The sequence below is a fragment of the Catharus ustulatus genome, chromosome 8, assembly GCF_009819885.2.
Source record: "Catharus ustulatus isolate bCatUst1 chromosome 8, bCatUst1.pri.v2, whole genome shotgun sequence".
NCBI lineage: Eukaryota > Metazoa > Chordata > Aves > Passeriformes > Turdidae > Catharus > Catharus ustulatus.
In genome coordinates this window covers 6578399-6591496 of record NC_046228.1, presented here as the reverse complement: position 1 = coordinate 6591496, position 13098 = coordinate 6578399, and the positions used below count along the sequence as shown (strand labels likewise).

The 13098-nt window shown below is 37.4% G+C and overlaps 1 protein-coding gene across 1 annotated transcript in view; it reads right to left on the bottom strand.

Moving 5' to 3' along the window:
• Positions 1-13098, bottom strand: part of PDZD8 (PDZ domain containing 8) — a 52113-nt gene that overhangs the window by 29285 nt on the left and 9730 nt on the right. Inside the window, exons 2-3 of the mRNA XM_033066379.1 lie at positions 5777-5899; positions 1746-1848 (exon numbers count right to left, since the gene is read on the bottom strand). Coding sequence (XP_032922270.1) covers positions 1746-1848; positions 5777-5899 — 226 coding nt within the window. The remainder of the gene's footprint in view (positions 1-1745; positions 1849-5776; positions 5900-13098) is intronic.

Here is a 13098-nt window from a genome sequence, read left to right as displayed (position 1 = left end):
ATGTGTAAGCAACACTTCCTATTTTGTTGAGGACTTTTGAAAATACTCTTACCACTCTGTGAGGTGTCCTAACATTTTGCAACTTAGCTTGCAAATTTAGCTGGATTTCCTAAGGAAAAGAGATTTCCATGATTTCACTACATCTGTTGAATATAAATTGAGAACCAAAAAGTAGTTCTGTAAGTTGCTAATTTTCAGTTTCCATACTGTCCCATACTGAGATTTTCAAAAGCAGGATCTTTAAACCAGCCCACCATTCCAGGGGCCTCAAGTTCAAGGTGGTTGAGCACAGTGAATTCTCCAGTGCCAGCTGAGCTCGAGATGCAGCAACCCAAAGGAAGGAGACTCTGCTCTCTGGCTGTGTCTGAACACATTTAATGAAGGAGTGCACCACAGATGTACACAAAACCCTGCATACATTCAGGGCCACATTTCCAAAAACTTAGGACATTTTCATGAACTGCCACTTCATTTAAAAACCTGCCATTTCACTTTAGATACTGACACAGAAGATGAGTTGTTGAGAGTCTCTCCCTGACTACTTTTCCATAGTTTTAACAGGAACCATTCCACCTTCACTCGTTTACCCCTGCTGCCATCTGCTGTCACAAGCACATCAGTGCCACAGTCCCTGCAGAGCGTTTTTCCTTTCCTATTCTGCATTTAGAGTGTAAAAGTTTGTGTTCTAACACTGCTACTCAACCTCTAAAAATAATCACATGCTAATTTGTCTGGAGGAGTGCACTGGTAAATCAATGCATTGCCACCTTCACTGCCAGAGCATCAACCCTGCAGATCTGTGCATGTTTTCATACACAGCTGTTGCTCACCTTACACCTTTTTTGGCAAAACATAAAATACAGTAAGCTGAAAACAAGCTGAAAACAGCATTTGTTACAAGGATTTTAGACCAAATGCAAAGTGAAATTTAACGGTGGAAAACTGAACGAGATGTTGAAATTCTGGATTCTTGCTGCTCCAGTGCTTCATGCTGGTCTCCAAACACAACTCCAGTCAGATGTAACAAAGGCACAGGTTTAAGTTAGTGGCACTCAGCAGAGGGTAAAATGCAGGACAGACATTTTTGTTCCACTGATTTCTTTACATGAAACCAACTGTTAACATGAAGTCATTTTAAAGCTTTGGGGGGTTTTCTTCAATAAGCACACCACTTACTGCTCAGCACAAGCCCAATTCCATTTGATTACTAACACAATATCCCTCTAATGTAAAACTGAAAGGCTCTTTCATACATCACACCTCTTCTTTGAAGAAATAGAAAAAGATCATTGTCACACACAAAAAAAGGCAGGCAGTCTGCAGGTTGTATGCTGCTAAGCTCCTGTTAACAAGTACAATAATTAGTAAAACATTACTTACAATACTTACAGGGCAAAGACAGGTGAATCTTACTCACTGCTCTCTAAACACTGCCCCACCCAAGTAAATATAACAGGACTATAAAATGCATATTTTCCACTGTTTGTTTTAATGCAGCTGGACAGCTGACAGCATATTCAAACCAGGTACAGTTTCAAGCACAGCTGTGAGAACTGAACACGATATTATCCACACATGGTAATTTGACAGTGGACTACAAAGAAAACAACTGGTCTGTTATGTTTTGGGTTTGGTTTTTTCTGTTATATCACCCATCTGATTGCCTAAAGACACACTTTCTAGGCAATGTATCAAGAGCATTAGACAAACTGCAATATGCAAAGATCACACCCTTCTTTTTTTACCGTTTTAATAGAACTTCTTGATTTTTCTTCCCAAACATTACTGCTCAGCTCCATTGTGCAATGAACATTTGTTTCTCTTTCATAGGATCCAAACATCAGTAACCTGAAATAGAAAAACCTATGGTAAGAACTAAAATAACATTACATTAAATTCCCTAATTTTAATCTATACACTATTATTACCAGTGTGCAAAAGTCCAGAGAGAACAGATTCCACAGGCACAGCCTTACACCAAAGGAAAGACACTGCCACCCTCTAGTGGAAGAACTCCAAAAATATAAAACATAGCAGAATGTTTAGCTAAGGGGTTTTTTTGAGTTGACTTTTTCCTACAGTGTTGGGTTTTTTTGGTTGGTTGGCTTGTTTTTAAATAAAGTGTTCAATTGGCATTTTTCCATAAAGGGCTTTTGTTTTATTTTAAGGAGAGCAAGGATAGCCACCAGAGTCTTCCACTTCAGTCCTAAACATCACAATGTGAAGTTCTTGGAAGCTGCTGCTGGTTTAAGAGAGTGCTACTGCAGAATAAAGTCAGCTTACTTCTGCTTATATTTGTATTTCACTGAACTGGGATCCCCTTATCTATGATTTTTGTAACATTTATAACAAAGAGGCAGGCATGATACCCTATTCCAGAAGGCTACAAAGCTTTTCAGATAGATTCTAGTACCAGAAAAGAAAAAAAAAAAGCCAGATCATAAACTTTAGGCTATAGAACAGCAATCCAGCTGTTCACAGCTTATCTCACAATAGCTGAAGGCAGAAAAACATTCTGGAATAAAAACTTCAAACAAACCTTACTCATTAAAAGGAGTTGTTAGTTTTTAATTCCCCCTAAACTTTCTATATACATTTGACAAGAACAGTTTCTAAGTTTTCATCCCAAGTATTTTATTTTTGATTGTGATGTTTTATACCGCTCTTTAGATGATACAGTCAAAAGCTGATAGAAAAACATGCCAATTTTCTGTTTATCTTAACATTGTTAAGTAATGCTTGTAGGTTAAATATTTATAATCAAAAAGTACCTCATCTTTCAGATGTGGAGATTTGTAGTAAACATACTTTGGAAATTAAGTAAAGCTATTGAAGACAACTTTCACCCATAATTAGAACTGGTAAAATTAAGACAACCCAAGGGTAAACACCTCTGACTGTGACAGCTCTCAAGTTTGCTTCTGCTCACTTAGACACACTCTTAGGGAATTTTTCAGGGGTACTTATGGCCCCTTTTAAAATATCAGCACAGGATCTATTTTGCTGTACTGGACAGAAAAACAAGCACACAAGACAGCCCAAAACAGGAATAGAACAATTTTTCTCCAGAACTGCAACAGAAGTCACAAAGAAAACAAAGAGGTATACTGAGATTTCACCTCACAGCAGGTTAACAGCACCTGGGGTAAGGTGAACAAACACAGCACAAGACAGCCAAACTACACATTTAAATTTTAGAGAGTTCTTCATGCTGGAGTTTGGAGCTCAATTTCCAATTTCAGAAAGATAAAGGGGAAATTTTAACTTCTGCTACACTAAGAAAATTTTTGTTTGAACAGTATCTCCATCAATATGCAAACCTTGTAAGACAGCTGCACATAAAGACTGACATTATTATATATGACTATATATTAAAGAGATATCTAGATCCTACAGACAGAAAAGTGCCCACTTTATGGCACAGTTTATTAGGCAAGAAATGTATTCCTGCCCAATAAAATCAGAATTTATGAGTTTTGCTACTCTCTTCACAGTGTTTCTTTTAAAAAAATTAAAACAAAAATTTAACAGAATGTTGCTTTGTTTTTCCCTTTGTCTTAGAAGTTTTAAGATAATGAGAGATAACAGCATTTTTGCAACAATTAAGATCTTTAAGGGCATCACTCTTTTTGAAAACTTAAGGTTTTTGTACAGGTCAGATAAAGATTTTCAAGACATACTCCTTATTATTTCTTTACATCAAAGTTCCCATCCTTTCATTAATTTATGAGCAAATTTAATTTTTCTTTCAACAGCACGACAGCAGAAAATTGCTATGGTCAATCCTGCAATTAGAAAAGAAGTGCAAAAAGTGCAAGCATTTGGGGATGTGAAGAGTGTAATTTAATTAAACAAGTCATTTATAATACAGAAAAAGTTTGCTAAACATTTTACCACTATAGTTTCACCACTGATGTCCAGACTTAAATGGGAGAAGCAGCAGAACTCTGTTACCCTCTAAGTCCAAGACCGTCTGCTGTACTGAGAACATACAAAACCTACTGGGGCACTAAGCAAAACTGAAAACCACACAGAAATTGAAGTGTTCTTTCATTCTGGAATGAGCATGTGAAAAATATTCAGGTCCCTCTGGTAGATGTAAGTGCCAAAGCCTTGGATGTCAGCACACAGTGCTGCACTGGGAATTGGCCCAGCCAACCTTCACACCACTCACAGAGGGCTGATGAAAAAGGGAAATTTGATCCCTGTTACTTTTGTGTATGTAGTGTATCAAAATTCTCTATTTCTCTTTCCACCTCATCAATATCTTCAGATGCAAATTCAACAAGAATATTTACTCACTGAGGGACTCTACAGACAGCAGTTGTAGCTGTTTAGTTCAAGAAAAGAATGGGACAGCTGGAAGGTCTGAGGAATTACTGTGGGTCCAACAGTCAGACATCTTGGCTGAGAAGTGTCTCTTGAGACAATTTCCAAGTGTGCGCTGAAAAATTCCAAGCGGCATAAAACACTCGGATTATGTCAGACCTGACAAATCAGCAACTCCATCCTCTCCCAGCCATCTGATAAGCATCTGTGACAACTGAAAATCCTGAGAGGTCAGATGTTGATGTCAGACTGAGCAATATGAGTTCTCAGTGCAAAGAAACTCAAGAGTTGATGCTGCACAGTGTTTCAGATTCAGGAAAAGCAGCATTTAAAAGATTACTATCCAAACCAAGAACAACTGCACAGAATGCAACATGGTCATTTTAGCTCTCCTGATAAAAACAAATGCACCACAGGGTTGAAACTGGAGAATTGCTAGGAAGAGAGATCAGAGTTCCCATACTCAGTACAGCCAAAGGGGAAATGCTCCTGGTGGCCAAGGAATACAGACATGTTATTTAGCACCCTTGGATCATCCACAGAAAACAAGACAAAGATAGGGAGATAGGTAAGCAGGAATTTTATCACAAAAATATAACCTCTGCAGCCCCTGCAGAAGCCTTAGAAGCAGAAGAGTATCTTCAGGAAATCCTCACCACTGATAAATCTTACATAAGTACAGCAAATACAGCTGAAATGGCTGTACAGTGCTACAGAAAGAAAGTGCAAAGAGGAGGTGATAAGGGAATACAAGCAAGGAAAAGAACAGATTAAAAGAAGAGTATTTTTGCAAAGCAGTTGAGTTCATAAAGAGTAGAACTGCACAAGACTAGATCAAAGCCTTAGCACTACTTGGATAAGATCTAACATAATCCAAGAGGCCTGACAAAAAACCCCCAACAAACCAAGAGCCCACACACCTTTTCTTCTCTCTTTGAAGAGAATAATATTCTCTTCAATGAACGAAGGAAATGGATTTTATTTCTTTCCATTATTTTGTTCAAGACCAAGACAATAAATAAGGCCTTATAAAAGTGATTTAGATTTATGTAAGTAAGACTGAATGAAACCATTACTCCCCTCTGCTTACATAATACACTAATATAATTACAACATTTATATTGTCCTGGAAAGACACTCATAATTTGGTGTGACAGAAAAGCAAACCAAGCAAACAAGAGGAGGCACAGACTAACTTGTAACCAGGCAAAATTCAGAAAGGCAAAGGCTTGCTCCCACACAAACCAAAAGCGCCTCAGAGTGTAACTGCAACATTCATTTCCTCATTTTTACTTCAAGAAAAGTACATTTCTTGGCTAGAGTGCAATCATAACACCAAAGCTGCCCCTTTGTGAATCAGAACTGGCCTATAACTATAATTACTATAAACTGAGGAACCATGGGTCCTTGCTTAGCCAAGAATGAGTAAAAGTGCACAAAAATATACCTTGTACATTCAATTAATGTGACCTTCAGCCGACCTTCTGTCAACAGAAAATCCTGGATACAGAGGTCTCGATCTTCATATTCATCAGATGGCATCACTTGACATGGAAAAAATGGCTTGAACCTGAAAAATATAGAAGAAAATTCACTTAATTCAAATTGCACAACATGAACACACCAAAAAATACAAAAAAGTTAACAGGAAGATAAGGAATCTTTAACACTTTTTAAAAAGAGAAATACTGCCATTCCTACACTTTCATTGGTCAAAAGGAATGAGTAGGAGCTACTAAAGCTTTTTGAATGTAGCAGACTGGACAATACAAACAAAAATTGCTTCACAGGAATAGATTGAGTTGCATTCACCATTCACCAGCAAAGATAATTTTTAGGAAGTGGGAAGCTGGTAAAAAAATCACACAGTATTTTTATGATTGCAAACATGATTTAACAGAAGAGTCCTATTACAGTAAATATCTTATGAGACCTTTATCTGCATAAACATCACAAAGATGAAAACATGCTATGACCCTAAAGCTTGAACTTTTATGGCAGTACTCTTGGTGCACCCTAATGAACAGTTCACTTTAGTTACACAGATTGATTCTTCTCTCACTTTGTGAAAAACTTTAAGGTGCTCTTCTTAGCCAGTCTTTTTGAATACAGAGACAGGTATTCTAAACATCTACCCTTGAGCTTTATTTCCCTCACTGCAGCATGTGATTCACAGGAAAAGCAGTTCATGTTCAAGATAACGCGTGTAAAACACCGACTATCTCACCACATAATTCTGTCTCTTTGATTAGAAAATGCTGAGTTATAAATACCAATTCGGTTTTTAAGTGATAGTGCTCTGGTGTCGGACACAGCCCTGATCTGAGGGAGGGGAGGAGGGGGAGAGGCTGCACAGCTGCAGCCCCATCACATGGCTGACACATACAGCAATCCCAACAGCAAGGGCCACAACCCTGCACAAAGAACGGTATCACAGCATCTGTACTCAAGTTTTTTGGAAAAAACTCTCTTACAGGGTATTCCTCCTTTCTGTCTTTATTTATAGCTCTCATTTCCCAGCACTGCCTTGTGCTTTGGTTTCCATCCTCTGTCACTGATGCAGCCTCCCAGCAATTATTTGAGTGGAGACTTACAAATAGCAGGAGAGGAGCAGCAGAGCCTGCAGGATGTCTCTGCCATTTCATGAGAAAGAAGTCTTTCATAAGTACTGTTTGCTCAACCATCAGAGGCATCTGCTTGTCACATTCAGAGATCACAATATGTTCAGGAAACAGTCACATGGAGCTGAACTGAAGAGTTTCAGAAACTCAAATAAATAATTAAGCATCCTTTAACTGTCAGCACACACTTTGGGAGGGAGCTCCATGCTCTGATTCAAGACACTTTGGTTCTGTACGAGCAACAGCCTATTACAGAGCCATGAGAAAGACATTTCTTTTGTTCTCTTTGTGAATAAACACAACTCAACACTCCAGCTATTTTCCTGAAATCCAATTCAACTTCTAACTTTAATTTGGTTCCAAGTTTCTCCCTCATTAACTCCTTCATGAAGAAAACCATTTTGAAACATGTCACATAAAAATATTCAGTTTTAAATACTTTTTTTTTTTAAGTCTTGTGCATGAAAAATATGAGGCTATTAAATCACTCTGGCTACAATTTAGGTTTATGAGTATACCACAAACAACTAACTCAAAATATGTCTTGTTCAAGTACTGACTGATCTGGTACTTTACTCATAATCTTCCTTTATAGCTCTTGAATTACTAAAGTAATAGCAAGCATCACAAGGGAAGGGAAAAACCAGCAAGATGACCCCATTGTTTTGATTCTACAAAACTTTGTACCACTTCAGGGCCTGGTCACCTCCCACTCATATTCCTCACTTTAAGCACAAGCAAAGGTACCCTGGTCCTGTTAGGAATGATTTTACCTCCTCAAAATACACACTTAGCTCAGATTTTGTTAGGCAGAAAAGGAAGAGTTAGGCAAGCACACTAGAAAATAATGCCAAGTTTTGACTGAATAGGTACTTGAAGGTTTGAGGATTTTTAAGCACTAATAAACTACTTTTCAATTAGTACAAGCAACTGCCAATATGCCTTCTTCCAAATCTCTTATACAGACAGTTTTCCATGGGAGCATCAAACAACAACCATTCTGAGTTTTAGTGACTTACTGAAACAAAATTTCTGGCAGGGAAAGAAGACAAAGGAAGAGGATTCAGTATGTTGCCATTAGCTCTCCCAATTTCTGCAAATACCATGCTTAAAAGTGTTGGCATTTCACTTATGTATGCACACATCCTGCAGGCCATTTACAAGAAGACAAACTTGGAAAAATCTGTTTTAAATGCTGAAAGTAAGAACAAACATGAAAAGCAAAATAACAGACTGAAACATTCCAGTAAGGATGCAGACATATCCATCTACACATTCAAAGCAAAAACATCATCCTCAAGTGACTTCAGAACAAAGACTTAGTACAACACACACTGCAAGCTTTGCTGCAGCACAGAACAATGAAACAATCCCCAGAAAAAGCCCTTTTCCTTGCTAGATTAAGACAATGTTTACTGTAATTTTGATTTCTATTTTCAAAATCCTTTTTCTTTTTTTAATTTATACAACAATGAATTAAAGAGGAATTAATTCTAAAATACCAATACAGTTATGTACAATAATACATAAAACACTTAGCAGGGTATGGGGGAACTTTGTGCAGCACTTCTAAAATTTTCTACACATATGGGATTAAAGTCTCAACATCACATTTAATTTACAACAAGGAATTGTTGTATGAATATGTTCACATTCTTACCACCACAACTAATTTTCAAAATAATTACAAAAAAGAAGGAACACTTCACCTATTTCCATGGTTCTAGGAATATATAAAGATATTAATACCCCATATTAAATGAATTTTTAATGTTTTAGTGCTGCTCTGAAGGCCTCCAAATTTATATCATAGCACTTATCTATTTAATTTACAAAGTTTGTGCATTTCCAAAATTAAACACTGGACAAATTACTATTTCTTGCAGATTTCAATTACATACTGAACTGAACTATTGTCATAAAATTCAAGTGCAAGACAACACTATTTATTTGGAAACACTTTCCCCCTGGGAGTTGGTGAACTAATACAGACCCAGAGGGGACTTCTGGTAACTGCTGGGACCATTCCTTGTGCTGTAAAACCACACACAGGAAATCCCTGCTGCCAACAGGGTCAGGCATCACAGGCTCTCCCATCTTCCTCCCCATGGTAGGAAAAGCCTGTGAGCTGCCCCACCTTTTAAAAGCAGGACACATGTTCTGACAGAGCCATCATCATCCCTCTCCTTCTGCTTGGCAGGACTGCAGCAGGCCACCAATGGATGCAGAAAAAAATCTTTAAAAGTGCTTTATATTAAATGCTTATAGTGTCTTTTCAGCTTGTTTTTAAATTACCAGAATCCCTCCACAAACTCATTTGTCCAAAGATGTGAAATTCAGGCAGTACACTATTAAGAAATGCTAGCTAAAATCTAGCATTAATATGAAGAGGAATATCCATCAATCAAATTTCATGTGACATTTCAGCAAATGCAAAAAACTCAGCCCTACAGAAACAATATTTAAAAGAAGCTGTAGCACATCGAGTGTTTCTAACAAATATTGCAAAATACAAACAGCAAAAACTCCTCCTTCACATGAGGCATTAGATGATTGCCCTGAAAGCAATTAAGATAAAGTTACTGTATGAATATATAGGATTAAAGGTAGACACTAAAATAGCACAGTACTAAGCTCTTCCACACACAAGGCACAGCAAAAACGTTCCCAGGCACTGCAGGCAGAGTCTCCTTGAGTGAAGGACTTGGACACTCCACTCCTGCCAGACTTCAGAGTCACTTCAGCGGCTCCTTTGCTCTTCAGTGACTCATTCCCTCTCATCACCACCTCCCTCCCTCTAGATCAAAAGTGTATCCAGAAAAACCCCGAGCACATCAGGCTTATTCCTTTCATTTTGAGTCTTTCAGCCCCCGAACAGGGAGAATTCTGTTCTGGAGGCAGAACTCATCTACTTGGAACAAGTCTGGATTTGGTGATTTAATTTTAAAGATGTCTGACCTACATTCCCTTTAATTTAAATTCACTGTCCTGTGATGATTGTTTTGTGGTTCTTTAGCCAACTTTTAACAGAAAAGAGGACTGAAGTCTTTCATACCTTAGCTTAATTAACCTAATCTCCAAATTAACTGCTCCCCTCAGTAACTACTTAATATTTTTAGTTGCATGAGGAAATCTATTCAGAACTAAAAAAAATATTGATTTATCTGGTATGATAACCATATGCTTCAGTGTCTGCTCATTGCATCAGTTAAGAATATCCAGAATCACAGTAAAAAGCCTGGCAATAAATTTTTCAGAGCTAAACAGAGACAGGAACAAAATTCAAAAGCTCTCAGTATTCCATCTCCTACTTGGAGAAGCAGAAAGTCTTAGTTTCATTTCCGAGTGCAGGAGGAGGTGGGATTTTGTAGAGTTTTTGCTAAGAAGTGAGAATATTTTTCTAGGAAGTTATAGGAAAAGTTTTAAATTATTCTCCAGTTTTATAAAGGAAGTTTGGTATCTAAACCAGAGTTTAAAATTACTGAATAGCAGTTTAAGACCACATTAAACACTTGTACGATACGTATCCAAGCACTACTCTATTGACATAAAGATTTAATGTTTTCAGTTTTGGGAATTTTAAAGTTTCATTAACTGAACATTTGAATTTAAAAAAAAACCCAAAATGTTTTAAACCTTGGAAGAATCAATCAATCAAAAGTGCAAGCAAAAGCTACTTTGAATGCACTGCAAGTTTTAATTTTCATCTAGAATGTTAAGCAAAATTCTACCACAATCTAAAAAAGGTTGTGTTTAGTAGATTTCAATTTTGCAAGTGCTACTGTATGTAAAGATTCTAGTACCTAAAATACTGTTGAATGAATAATTGCTGGATGCATCTTCAGTTTGGGGATGAATCAAAACTTTCAACTAACTACACAACAGAATTTAGTCATTTTTAGATTGTGTTTTTTACCTGAGTCACAGAAACACCAGTGAGTAAATTTCACAGTGACTGAGGTCAGATATTTTAACATATAAAGAAGTCCTCTATTCTTACACTGCATGCAATTCAAGATGAAGTTTTACTTCTACAAAAATTCTAAAATATTATAATCCACTCCTAAAAAGAGATGATAATTTTAAAGAGATTTTTTAAGTGCTTATCAGCTAACATTTGCACTTGTCAGGTATTCTAATGTAAACAGCTTATATCTCTTCACACTGAAGATATAAAAATAAGGTTTATCCCTATTTTGAACCAAAAAAAGTAGCAGTACTGGTTTCTCTATAGATTTTGTTATAGATTTTACAAAAGGAATTTTCCAGCTTCCACTAATTTCTCCAAGAACAATGCTGCTGAACTGTATCAGTATTCACACTCAGGGGACTTCAACAATTCAAATTACAGGAGATTTCTATAATGAATAAGACCAATTTCAGCTTTACTCATAGCCATGAAAATCTGACTTACAAGCAGCCTGAAAAAACATTACAATAAGACAGTGTTTATTTCCTAGGAAGTTTTATGGTAAACTGCAAATCAGATCTAATCCACCCACATCTTGCAGGATATTCTGCCACACACATGTACGAGGTTCATACACGCAAGGTCTCAATATATGAACAGTCCAATTTTTTTTTTTTCAAACCAAGATCTCAACACAAAAAAAAGGCAAGGATTTTACTATTTTTCTTTTCCCCCAAGGAAGTTACACACATTTCCAGCTTCTTAGAATAGTCTCCTTCTCAGTAATTCTGAGGTGTATTTTGAATCACACACTTGAGAAAAGACATTTCTCAAACTTCAATTTGTTCTCAATTCCCACAAGAACAAATAAAAGAATAAATGCAATCAGTCTAATAGCTTCTTGAAAAAAAAAATCATTTATTTTTTTCCTGCTTATGTGACAGAAATTGCAAATATGACATGGACAGTCTTAAGGATATGGTTTTACTGCCTATATTAGAATAGCCACAGGTAAAAACAAATCTCACCAAAATTTCTTTCTTATCAGCACAAACCAGATCAACTTGACCATACTTTTTTGCATTTCAGGAACACTAGCCTATCAAATTCTAAACTCTCAAAATGCTGAAACAGCTTTGATAATTAAATATCTGTTTGATGCCTGGGTTTTCAGGTTCTGTTGATTCAAATTAAAGGATGAAAATCCTGCTGTAATTCAGACAGGATGAAGACAAAATTTCCCTGTCTAACCAAAAAGCCTGAATTGTTGTGGCTTTGCTCCAAATGGGACAGAAAACACAGAATGTGCTTATGTTCACTTAGATCTCAAAGAGAAGTAGGTGTGGTTTAGCAACCAGCTTTTAGGCATTCAAGGAAAACAGCAGCAGGAAAAAAACAAATAGCAAAAAATAAAAAGCACACACACAAGAAAGTAAATAAAACTCACACCACCCAAACTCTACCTTCAGCCAGCTGGATTAGCAACTGGTCCCAGTGACTGATGGCAGGCAAACATTAACTTGTGCTCCCTTCAGCAGAATGTTCTCTGATAAGGAAGTCTGAGTCTACAAACATCACCTGGCTGCAATCCTGGTTAAAGCAAAAAGATTATGATGTTCTATGAGAAGTCTAAGCTCTGAACACGACTCACTCATTGAGCTGAAGAGTTTTAATCCTCTGCTCTAAACCCTAGCCTACACCCACGTGAAAAAAGTGACATCTCTTAAGATGCTTAGACAGAAAACAACTGTCACACTGCGGAAAGCAGTCTCTGGCTGTAAACCAAAAGTGAAAAAATATTGGTATCTGTTGTGAATTCTAGGCAAGAGAGCTTCCCAAGGTTTATCCTCACTCCTGCAGTTAGTTTTAAAAATGCTCAAACTGCGGAAACTTCTCCTCAACCTACATTTATGCAGCCACTTCTGACAAGACAGAAGATGCTCCAGTTCACAGCCTGGGAGCTCTGGTTTGGTAGCAGCATTTTCAAGCAGAGATGAGTGACAGCTCACCCTGAAGCTGTGAGCAGCAGTCAGTATGGGTCTGGTTTGCAGAGAGCTCAAGGACTCAGTGGCAGGGAGGGCACAAGTGGACCCAAGGACACAACATGGCCATGCACTGCCAGCTGTCCCCCAAGCAAAGATGACACCACAGGCAAGTCACAGCATTTTATTAATAGACCCAGAATGTAAACAGGATGAAGTAACACAGAAGCTCACTCTGGACATGACCTGTGGCACC